This window comes from Ursus maritimus, unplaced genomic scaffold (genome assembly GCF_017311325.1).
Source record: "Ursus maritimus isolate PB19 unplaced genomic scaffold, ASM1731132v1 scaffold_15, whole genome shotgun sequence".
NCBI lineage: Eukaryota > Metazoa > Chordata > Mammalia > Carnivora > Ursidae > Ursus > Ursus maritimus.
Window position 1 is genome coordinate 21,383,273 of NW_024423897.1, and position 12,933 is coordinate 21,396,205.

At 44.4% G+C, this 12,933-nt stretch overlaps 1 protein-coding gene across 1 annotated transcript in view; it reads left to right on the forward strand.

Moving 5' to 3' along the window:
* Positions 1–9,789: 9,789 nt before the first annotated feature.
* Positions 9,790–12,933, forward strand: part of GLRA1 (glycine receptor alpha 1) — a 102,429-nt gene continuing 99,285 nt past the window's right edge. The window contains exon 1 of the mRNA XM_040630616.1: positions 9,790–9,869. Coding sequence (XP_040486550.1) covers positions 9,790–9,869 — 80 coding nt within the window. The remainder of the gene's footprint in view (positions 9,870–12,933) is intronic.

Consider the following 12,933-nt stretch of genomic DNA (forward strand, 5'->3'; position numbering starts at 1 on the left):
GATCACGTCCCTCCCTCTTCTCTACCCCCTTCGACCGAGTATCCTTCCCACAAAGCACATTATTATCTTAGACATTAAATCAAGTAACCGCTATGGGCTTTGGCCTTTGAGAGTTGCGTGTTTATTGCTGTGTGCTCAGTTCTGCAACACTGCCCAGCTCCGGAGGAATGCGTCACGGCCGCAGCAGCCCCGGTGGCCAGGCGGACTTGCAGTTCTCTCTTACACGAGCACGTGGCAGCTTATCAAGTGTTTCACACTCACGCTCCCATATGAGCTTCCCAGTCACTTTAAAAAATAGATACAAGGCAGTGGTTACTATCCCCATTTTAAAGTCAAGAAAACTGAGGTTTGGGGAAATGACTTGCCTAAGACTCTATATATAGACACACACATATACATACCTTCCTAAAGCTGCGGGTCCAGTGAGCTGGCACAGGTCTCAGGCTAAGAGCCCCCCACCTTCTGCCAGTGGGCCACAGTGGCAGGATGGAAAGAAGCCTATGAGAGAAGAGCTGGGAATTCTCCATCAGGCCTTTAGTTTGACAGCCATGTTCTTCTGATTCTTAGCCAGGTAGGTATTTCTTTCTCTGTTCTTGATCGTTTTTAATTGTACAATATATGCATACATTCCTTTTTAAAAAATCTTTCTTTTTAAAGATTTTATTTATTTGACAGAGAGAGAGACAGCTAGTGAGAGAGGGAACACACGCAGGGGGAGTGGGAGAGGGAGAAGCAGGCTCCCAGTGGAGGAGCCTGATGTGAGGCTCCATCCCAGGACTCTGGGATCATGCCCTGAGCCGAAGGCAGACGCTTAACGACTGAGCCACCCAGGCGCTCCCCTTTTTAAAAAATCTAATACTAAAAATCCCCTTCGATAGGATCTCCAGGTCTGCCCAGCTTTTGGTTAAGGGGCATTGTACTTGATCATTTTTATTCATCTATGTATGCGTACGTGTATATGGATACATACACACACGTGTAACTACTGAAGTACAAATATACTATCATTCTGAGGAATCACATTGCCTATATCATTCTGCAATTTGTTTTGTGCACGTAACACCACGTCTTGGGAAGCTTTGCCTGTGGAGGCATACAGCTCACCTCACTCTCTTAACTATTGCATAGCATTTCATGTTCCGTATATCCCATTGTTTTCCAGCCATCCCACTACTGATGGGTGTTTATACTTCCTTCTGAATTTCCCACTGCCATCAGTGCTGCAGTAGTCCCAGTGTACCTACATCTTCGTGAACACATGTGATGGTTTTCCAGGCAGATAACAAGAACAAGAAATGGAATTGCTGGGGCACAGAGTACGTGCATCTTTTATGCTAATAGATTCTGAAGGCTAACGTTCCTTTCTTCCCTAATCTTCCCTTCCTCCTCCCCCATGATGCTCCCTCTCAACCTGGGCTGCAACAATGCAGTAATAATAGTTGTTACTATTTACTGAGCGTTTATTGAATGCCAGGTCTGGTGCTAACAACATCATGTGCCTCATCTCATAACCCCACAAAAACCCTTAGACGTAAGTACTATTATATTCCCATTTACAGGTGATAAAACTGAGGCATAAAGAGGTTATGTAATTTGCCCAAGGTAAGACAACTAGTAAGAGGCAAAGTCAGGATTCAAAACCAGGCTGACTCCAGAAAACATTCTTTTAACCATCGCACTGATATTGTTACTCCAAGAATGAACCAGCGAGGAGAAGAGAGGGGACTGAAGTGGATGAGGAAGACAGAGGTAGAAAGAAGATTAATTTCCCTCTCTAGATAATCAAGGGCTAATCTCTTTCGATGGTTCTAGATAATCATAAAGTTAACGTACATTTATAAATAGATGTGAGTTTTCAGTTTCCACCCTTCACAGAGCGGGGGAATGGCGCTGACTCCCGCCCCCATCACAGATGGACGTGGTCAGGGCTCTAAGGGCGGACAGGTCACTCCAGTACCTTTCTTCTTCATCCCACCTGCATTATGAACAAAAGTGCTCGATTGAAAGAGCTGTCGAGAGTTTTGGAAGACAATTTCTGCCTGGGCTGGGAGGCCAGGAAGAAGGGCAGCATAATCTGCAGCCCATTTAAAGAAATTTTTTTTTATTTTAGAGAGAGAGAAAAAGAGAGAGAGTGTGTGTGCGTGAGCAGGGGCAGGGAGGGGCAGAGGGAGAGAGAGAATCTTCAGCAGGTTCAACGTTCAGCACAGAGCCTGGTGTGGGGCTCGATCTCACAACCCTGAGATCATGACCTGAGCTAAAATCAAGAGTCAGATGCTTAACTGACTGAGCCACCGAGGTGCCCCTAAAAATTTTTAATTGCCAGTCCTTAGTCCTCAGACCAAAGCCTCACATCCTAACTCCCAGACACACAAGACTGAGAATACTGTTTCCCTTTATCTCCGGGGAGGGAGGTTGGACAGGCAGCCCAACCTCCAGCATTGGAGGTCTCGCCACAGACTCCAGATTTGCCATTCCCAAAGCACGGCCAAAGGGCTTCTCAGAACATCTCTAGTCCGGAAAACCAGGCCCAGGCCTGATGAGGGTGGCAGGAGCAGGATGGGGACAGGAAGCAAGGACTGGGCCAGCTCTCCTCTGAAATCATGAGCAGCACTCCAGACCTGGCCTGCAGGAAGCCCGAACAATGCTGTCTCAGACACCTGTTTTCAATAGCTCTCGGAGTGACACCAGAGACTTCTCCAAGTGTATCCATAGCAGGCCTGCTGCTAAGAGAAGAAAAAATACAATAAAAACAAAGTCTCCTAGTATCAACTCTTGAAATAAACTTGCTGATTTGTTTACATTATAAGCATTACAGGTTTGCTATAAAATATTTAAACCACATAGGGAAATATGATTCAAACTAAAATCCACAGAAATCTTACCCCCTGGGGTAAATCATGTAACAACGATATACAGCCTTCCAGATGATTTTAATAACATAATGACAAACCCATGAGTGCGTACTACACGCCTGACATCTTTCTACAAGCTATGTACTAAGCCACGTAAGCTTCAGAACAATCCTACAAAGCACTGTTCATCCCATTGTAGAGATGAGGTTACAGATGAGGAAACAGAGAGGTTAAATCATTCTCCACGGGTTACCCGCCTTGGAAATGGCAGTGCCGGACTGAAATCCAAGCAGTCTGGCTTCAGAGAGCCTTTAACCACCAGGCTACAGTAGGGAGCTGTTTCTGTTTTACAGAAATAGGATTATACAAAACACCACGTTCTACAACTTCCTTTTTTCACTCAGCAATACGTTGTCGGTGTGCATGCAGATTTATCTCATTTCTGTTTGCATTTGTGCTGCCCTTTGCTGAGTGTGCCAGGTTTTAGCCGGACACAAATCGGCGTGCCAACGTATAGCCCCCGCCTCCATGTCCTGCTCTTTTCCCTCACACAAACCAAATTCCAGCCCAAACTGAACTTTTTTTTTTTTTAAGATTTTATTTATTTATTTGACAGAGATAGAGACAGCCAGTGAGAGAGGGAACACAAGCAGGGGGAGTGGGAGAGGAAGAAGCAGGCTCATAGCAGAGGAGCCTGATGTGGGGCTCGATCCCAGAACTCTGGGATCACGCCCTGAGCCAAAGGCAGACGCTTAACCGCTGTGCCACCCAGGCGCCCCCCAAACTGAACTTCTCATTGGTCTCTGTAGTATGCCCATTATTCTTATCCCTGTACCCTTCTCACACTGTTCCCTATCTCTCCATAAATTCAGAAAAAACCCTCCCCTCATTTCTGCCCTGAAAGGCACACCAACCAGCTCCAGATTTGAGCTCATTTGACTTTGAATCCTGCCTCGGTCACTTCCTTGCTGTATGATCTTGGAAGTTCACTCATCTTACAAACTGAAGATAAGAGCTTCATCAATAGATCAATGAAGTTACCTTTCATGCACTTTTCCCTCGAAGAGCATAAGCCCTTAACGAACGGCAATTTCTTCTCCACTTCTCTGGGATCCTACCCATGCCTCAAGTCAAGCTCTAGCCTCACGTCCTCTGCGAGGCAGTCCCTGGACCTCCACCATCCCCCAACTGGCCACAGACTCGCCTTCCTAAATCCCCTTGGAGATGTAGGCATGACCCTTGGCACTCAGGTCACTCACAGTGGCCTTACGTGCATTTGGGTGCCCTTCTAATTTCCCTACGGGGTGTAAGCCCTTCCACGGCCAGGAACTTAATGAATGTTGTGGGATGTGTGGAAGGGGAACAAGAAGATAAAGAACATCCCCTGGTGCTTCCCAGAGTTTTCAACTTGTTCTACTACCTCGTACATAGCATTGTCCCTGCGGTTCGTGTATATTAGGTTGAATTACCATATTAGGTTGAATTACTTGAATGACTTGGTCCCCAGAAGCTGGCTCCCCCATCATCTTACTGGCTCTGCAGTAGCCCAGGATCGGAAGGCTTCCAACGAGCCAACCCCAAAGCACTGCTATATCTCACTGTGACCCCTTTTTGCTCCAAGACATGAGTCACGGGGAGAGTGAGTTGGACATGGTAGCTCAGCCCTGGCTCAGTAGCCATTGAGGTGAGTGGCTCAGCTTTATCCTTGCCGTCTGGCTGAGCATGTTCAAACTCTGGGCCTTTCAAAACATCTGAGCCATCACAGGTAAAGCTGCACGGAGGCCTCTTCCACAGGACAAGGCAAACTTCCTATAATGGTTTTTAATTGTGCAGAAAGCATGAACTTCATTAGAGATCGTTTTCTTGGTGTGACCTAAAACATAAAGTAGAAAAGAAAAACTCTCGACAGAAGCCAAGAAAAGACTGCATCATATCCAGCAAGAAGGGGCTTGGAAGACTTTGTTGAACATGCCTTGGAATATAAAAAGCTACACTTCCTGGAAAAGAGGGTGACAAGGTTCAATAAAAGGTGTAACCCCCATGCTGCCTCAAAATTGAACATCCTGGAGATTAGAACAAGCTTTTCCTCCCCCTGCAATTCCTGCTCTGACTTTGTAACCGAGTCTCAGTTTTTCCACCCCTATAATAAGACTGGACTGTGTAAATAAAGACTATGGGTCTTTTTAGCTGTCATTGAATAATTCTTAAATTAAGCTGGCTCATAGAGGACCCAGGAGTTAAAAACTCTCGTGAATCAGTCAGATATATTCCAGAATCCTGGTTATACCACTTGATTGATAACTGTATGTCCTGGACAAAGATTGTTTTTAAGATTCCTAAGCCTCAGTTTTCCTTATCTGTAAAATGGCAATGATTAGTATCCACTCCCCTTGCCCCCAAAAAATCACCCTAAGGATTAAATGGAGAAGGTGTATCGAGTAGTACCCATACACATGGCACAAAGACATCACGCAAAGCAGGAAAACCATGAGGACTATTATTAAAAGGGACTAGGTGCAGAGCATTATGGGAGCATCAAGAAGAGTCTGTTTAACTCTGCCTGGAGGTGGGGAGACAGCACAAAGTTGAAGGAGCCAGGACACTTAAACTGGGCCACAAAGAATGACTAATTCACCAGGTGACAACGAGTGCCAAGAGAGAATATTGCAGGCAGAGGGAGAAGGCTTGTGGAACAGGCAAGCTGGAGGATGGGGAGCTCAAGGACCCTGGAGGGGCCAGCCATCCACTGTCACCCAGGCTCAGCCCAGTCCTGCTCTGCTCCGTTCCCTCCCAATGCGCCTTTTATCAAGTGGAAGCCCATCTGAGAGTGGACAATTTGCTCATTATCCCAAAAATATTTATTGAATTCCTACTATAAGCCAGTAATTGTTCTACGTTCTGGGGATAGACACAGTGATGAACAGAGCAGATGTAGTCCCTACTCTCATGCAGCTTAACTTCTAGAGGGGTCTACAAACAAACAACTTGGGAAACTATAGATTTTCAGGTCATTGGCACTGCTACAAACCCAGCAAATCAGATGACGGAACAGAGACTAGTCCATTGGAGTCCACCCCAGGCTGCCTACACTTGCACATGCACACATCATCTCCCTTAAGACTATATCATAGAGGGCACCTGGGTGGCTCAGTCAGTTAAGCGTCCAACTCTTGATTTTAGCTCAGGTCATGATCTCAGGGTCATGGGATCGAGCCCCGCGTTGGGCTCCGCACTCGGTGGAGATTCTCTCCCTCCCTCTCCCTCTGCCCCTTGCCCCACTCGTGCTCTCTCTCTCTCTAAAATAAATACATAAAATCTTACCAAAAAAGACATATTATAGGGAGATGGGCAGATGAGGAAAATCCTTTTCTTTTTACTGATGAGGAAACTGAAACCCTGAGAGGAGCAGTGATTCATCCAAAATCTCATGGCCAATAAGTGCCACAGGCAGGTGACCTCATTCCATGCAGAAAAGTCAAAAATATCCAGGACAAAAGATTAAAATGGAGGGGGAATGCAGAGAGCCAGTAGCAAAACAGTATGTACGGTAAGATCCCATTTCTATTTTTTTAATGTTTTATTGTTTTTATATGGAGAAAAAGAAGTCTAGAGAAATGGTCCTAAAACTGTTTATAGTTGTTTTATCTCTTGAGAATGAGACTATGGGGGACTTTTATTTCCTACATTAAATATTTTGGTAATGCTTGAATGTTTCACAATATATATTACTTTTGAAAGCTGAAAAAATAGATTTTTTTCAAAAGAGGGTGTCAGAGAGCATGGGAACACAATCAAACTTGGAGCCCACCTACATAAAAGACACATGCACCAGGTAGGGAATAAAGACATTTGGAGTGGTCTGATCCAACGCCCCATTGATTGGTTTCTCCGAGTAAATAAACGTAGAGGCTAAGGCCGTGTGATGTGTTTGAAGGAATTTTCTGAGCAAATGGAAGCTGCTTTCCCCACTGAAGTCATAGTGCTAGAAGTGAGATGTCATTGGAAAATGAAAGGCCAGAGTTATATTACAGACTTGGGTTTTTAGAACAAGTGAGGGATGGAATGTATTTTCACCAGGGTAAATGAAGCTGTACCCAATTCTTTTTGCAATTTCATAAAATCCTCCTGGTCATTAAAAAAAAAAAAAAAAAAGTTAGAGATGGAAAGAATTATCTGACCCAGTCCTTTCAATTCCCATGGGGGAACAGAGAACAGAAGGAAAGGAATTTGTCTGAAATCAACAGTGAATTAATGCCCAGCCCAGACAAGGACTGAGGACTCTAAGTCTCTTATCACCATGACAATTTTCCCTTAACCCTAAAGATTGTTCCACTGGTAGGATGCAAGACAAATTTCAATGGTACAGAATAATTTTCTTTTATTTTACTTACCATGAATTTTATTTTACTAGGTACTGGAATTTACCAATTTTATTGTAATACTGGTAGTTTCTGTTAAGTTAAAAAGTCAAATTAAGGGTGAATTAAATAACATTATATGAATTGGGCAAAATTTGTCATATGATATACAGGCAATTTGGGTTCGAAGAATGCTGTACTCCACCAGTCCATCTTAGACACTGCCATTGGATTGAATGGAAAATACCAGAAGGACTTGTGAAACTCAGTTCTGAGCAAAGCCTAACTGTACCTTAAAATCTCAAATGGCTTCTCAATGTGAGTCATGGACATGGGCTGCTATACGAATTCAAATAGTTGGAGGAAAGATGGCACATTTGGGTAAAAAGTAGGCACATTCAGCAGACAGAGCATAGCAGGGACAAGGTCACCAACAAGTATCTATTGAAACTATATTCGTAGTTTTCTGTTTTCTTCTCATGTTAAAACATTGGTGACTCCCAATCCTTTGCCTATGAACAGAAATTCCTCTTAATAATATTTATAATATTACCAGATAACATGTATTTAGAATCTATTAAATGCCAGGAACTTTTCTGAAAGTTCCATATGCATTAACTATGTAATCTTTAAAGCAACTCTATGAAGTAGGTACTATTATCATCCCCATTTTGGGGATGATGCCAGGTTGTGCCAAAGCAGTGATTCTACCAATCTGGGACACCTTAAGACCAATCCAGTTCAAAGTCTTCATATGCAGAAAGACTCTTTGTACAAACCTCACATTCAGAGATGTGTTGGGGCAGAATGGAGGGACCAGAGTCTCTGAGGAAGAAAACTGAGGGACTCACACAAATCCCAGTCCTTTTCAGTGAGGAAAGGAGATGGGGAGAACTTGACAACACACTCCCTTCAGGTCTGCACCCAAAGTCCTGATTTCCTTTCCATCTGTCCCCATGAATTAATGAAGAGACAAAAGAGAATAAGAAACAATGTGGGGCAAGACAAAAAGAGGGAGGACAAGATGAGGGGGTGGAGAAAAGGGGAGACAAGCAGAGTAATCAAGAGGGAAGAGTCTCCTCTGGGTTCAGCCAAGACCATTCCGTGTGAGCCTCCCTCCCTGAACCACAGTATTCTCATCTGTAAAATGGATGGACAGACTGGACTTGTTGACTTTTAAGATCTCTCTCAGCTCCATCATTCTAGGATTCAGAAACAAATGAAGGAAAAAGAAGAAGGTAGAAGACCAGAAGGGGAGAGAAGTGTAGGCAGGAAGAAGTGAATGCTAATGAGGAATGATGAAAGGGGGAGGACACAAGAGGAGAAAGAAGAGAGGAGTCTGCTTCTCTTTGAAAGAGAAGAAAGGACCCTTGTATCAAGAATTAAAGCAATAAAAGCTTTATTCTCAGGCAGTCAATGCCATGCCTCCCCCTGGTGGGGGCTATGGCTGGAGTGGTGGGGGCCAGGGCTGATGTCTGAAGAACAGGGGCCTGAAGCAGCCCTAGGAGGTGGGATGGGGGCTGCCTGGTTGTCCCTGTCCAGGAAGGAGGGCAGCGCCTCCTCCTCAGGGCCTGACAATGGACAATGATGATTAGCATATTTCCAGGTGTGAGGGATGTCCTGGGGAAACGAGAGGATGCGCCCAAGGGTGCTACAGCTGCAACATTATCACATTGTGTCTGCAAGGATACAATCCTGGGAACCACCCAACAGAGAAAATCCCAGGCCAGCAACAGATCTTCCAAGGTCATCTTCAACCTCCTGCCTCTAAGCATCCCTTCCCTAATAGCCCTGTGCCAAGGGAGTTAGCACAGAGTGACACTCAGTCCTATTCTCCAGTTTTCAGAGTTGTCTGAGCCATCCCAGGCCCTGAGGCCCTTGAAGACAAAGACAGTACCTCTGACTGATTGAATACACCCTTAATGCACACGGCACAGTGCTGGGCACATGGTGGGCTCTCCGATAATTGATCAGTAGGTGAAATGGTTCTCTTCTCTCTTCCAATAATATCTATTTTGTTGCCTAACATTTCAGTCTAAGCTTTCTTTTTGTTTATTCCACTGCCCCTGTTTCAAAGTCCAACCTGTCATTTGCCTGAGAGGACAGAACCTGGCAGATATAGGCCTCTGTAGAAGTGAGGGAGAATACCCACTCTGCAGGTGACATCGCCAAATCCGGACTTGACCCCAGGGAAGACGTGAATAGACAGAGACATTATATAAATGAGAACCACAGGTGCAAAGGAAAAGACCATAGATAATTGTTCACTTAACACACAATGAGCAACTTCTGTATGCCAGGTTCTTGGCTAAGCAATTGATCTGAATTTTGTATTCTTCCCAACAATCCTAAAATTAGAATTAAGTATTCCTCGCTTACAGAAGAAGAAACTGAGGCTCAGAAATGTTAAGCAACTCTCAAGGTCATCAAGTAAGTGGTAAAGTCACAATTCTAGTCCATTCTTCAGCTGACTCATCCTTACAGCATGTTGCCTAGGGTTCAGCCTAATCCGTGAACACTTCCGGCAACAAGAAACATGTCCCTCCTGACGCTGCCTCCTCCGCTATTGGGCAGTCCTCATGGTCAACACGGTCTTTCCAACTCCGAAAGTCCCATCCGCCTTTCCTGGCACCTGGCACAAGTCAGTGGGCTATAAAAGGTACCTCAGCTATGGAATCAGAAAAATCTGGTTCTATTCCTACCTACCACCTACCAGCCATGTCACTTTCAACCAAGGCACTTCAGCCATCTTCTGCCATCTGTGCGAGAGGAACACAAATATGGTCATCTAGTGTTTGGGGGAGGAAAAAATAAATAATACTTGCACAGGGCTGAACTCAGTGCCTGGCAAACAGTCAATATTCGAGAATATTATTTTACGGAGTCCCTCTTCCCCACGACAACCCGACAGAGATTTGTAAAAAATGATCTCTCTGCCTAAATCTTCTCTGAGCCAAACAACCACAGAGTCTTTAATTATTCCTTACAGGTCAATTTCAAGTTTGTTTACCAGCTGGGCTGTTCCTTTCTGGACCTGCTCCAACCTGTTAATGTCCCTCTTAAAATGCAGGGCCTATGATGGAATATAATAAATGGGCCAAGCTTTGAAGCGCAGCCCACACCCCTTACTTCTTGCCATCCCTGCCTCTCTTACTCTTCATATTTTCCTGAAGCTCTTCAGAATTATTAGGTGTAACCTAGACTGGCATAAAACGTTAGTAAAGAATCTCACAAAAACTTTAATTTGTATTTGTAATAGTAGCGGACACACCAAGTGGTCGCTCTGTGTCTGACGCCATCTCCACACCTGACATGCGTTTTCTCCTTCAACCCCAACAATCCTAGGAGCACACTACTGCCCTCCTTTTTCTGATAAAGAAATAGATTTGAAGAGGTTAAGTGACTTGCCCAAGATCCCACAGCTGTGTGACAGATTTGAATCCACTGTGCCATCCTACCTCTCAAATCAAGCACTTATGGGAGGCTTATTACATCTAAGTACTTTCAGCAATCAAAAAATTGGATGTGATCCAGGCAGAAGACATAGGCAGGGGCAATTTAATATAAAAAAAAGAAATGTCTTGCACCTGCAACATTGGACTCGTGACCTACACTGTCACAAAGGTCTCTCCTTCTCCCCTCTAGCACACGCCAATGTCCATGGCTTCTTGGGCAATCTGAGTTAATGGAGAAAAAGGAAAAAGATAAAAGTGGTCATCTCTCTTCTTTTAATTTTCACTGTCCCACCATTTCCTTCAACCCTTGCCCCTAGCAGATTCCACCTTACAAAGAATTTTCAATGAGGAGCCTGCTGGTCCTGGGGTTGGGGGAGACCAAACCTCCTTTACACTGATGGGGTTTTTCTGCCTTAGAAAGAGTCATACTCTTTGACTCAGCAATTTTGCTTCTAGGACATAAACAGAGGTTTGTGACCAGGGGAGGTTTTCACAGCATCACTTATAATAGCTAAAAATTGAAAATAATACAAATGCCCATCAGTAGAGGGATAGCTAAGTGAATGCTAATACAGCCACACTCTGGCACAGGCAGTCATTTATAATCATGTTTCTAAAGGTTTAATAACAAGAGAAAAATGCTCATTTAGAATCCTCAGTTTAAAAAAAAGCAGGAAATGAAACCGATTATAATCTACAGAGGAAAAAGGAAAACCCAGAAGAAATGTACTAATATGGTAACAGTAGGTATCTAGATAATGGGATTTCCAGGGGGGTTTTATTTTTTTCTTTGAACCTCATTGTATTTTTCCAATGTGCATTTATTGTTTCAATCATCAGATGACAATGGTATTTTTTAAAAGGGCTGAAAGAATCTGGTCTTGGGGCAGCCAGCCAGCTTGTGAAGAACAGGTTTTGCCACTGGACAGTTTCCACCTGTGCAGCAGCAATTACTACTCTGTTACCATCAGATCATCTTAATCCTATTGATTGAAATGCCAAAGTAATGCTATTAATTTACTACTTAACAGATAAATTACTAGGAGCATAGGAGAAGGATCCCCCAAAGTGCTCCTTTAGGTGTGACAGTGGGTGGTCCTTGAACATTCAAGCACAAAGCACAAAGAAGCTTCTAGAAGTCCATCTATTTATTCCTCTCAAAGAGCCTAGATCAACCAATTCTCTCTGAATCAATAAAAATTGTACTGGACAATTATAATGTGCCAGGTACCAAAATAAACACTGTAAAAGAATTACTCTTCACAACAACCCTATGAGCAGCAAATAGTATTTCCCCCATTTTACAGATGCAGAAACAAAGACAGGATAAGTGGTGTGTCCAAGGCAACACAGCTGGTAGATGGCAGAGCCTGAGTGTGATGGCAAAGCCCATGAAGCATGCCACTGTTTCAGTCCAGAAGGGACTTCTTATTTGGGTAGCACCTTCTGCTTTCTTCAACATGGTTTCAAATAGTACTTTATAAGTTAGGACAGAAGGTATCTGCACTCTTTGGATGAGGAAACTGATGCTTAAGTATGATGAAGGGCTGGCTCAAGGTCACCCAAGGAAGGAACAGGCAGAAGTCAAACCCGGGATTTCTGACTCCACATCGGTAGCTTGCCCCATCCCCGGGGCGGCTTCTCTCTGCCTCTGAGACCTGCAGCAAGAAGGGCAAGGCAATGGAATTGCCCCCTGGGTGGTCCCCCTGTGAGTTATGAAGAGATCCCTCCCTACTGGGGGATCCCATGGGGTAGAAAGGAAAGAAACCCCAGAAGGAAAAGAAAGACTCAGCAGTGACCCTGCGTTCCTTCTGCCGTTAGCTCTCCTTCATCCTCAAACCAGGAAGGGGGCACCTTGTCGTTCCCTCATCGTCCATCTATCTTCCTTCCGTCTCACTGGGTCCCACAGGCTTCACTGACACGTAACGCTGAATTCTCCTCAGTCGGTGTTTCTTACAGAAGCTTATACTAAACCGCAGAGGAGCAGAGACTTAACCTGATGCATACTGCAGTTGAGTGAGCTGTTTTAGCACACATGAACAACTGCTCCAAAACTTACGCCAAAATTCCACCTCAGTTACAGTCATGTACCAATTCCGCCATCAGAGCACCTTGATTAGGTCATTTAAGCTCTCCAAGCCTTCGTTTCCTCATCTGAAAAATGGAGGAGAAACTGGTACCTACTTCACAGAGTTGCTGGATGGATTAGAAAGCATGTATGGAAAAGCTTTCGGGTCTGTACGAGGCACCTAGAAAGTGGTCAAGCAC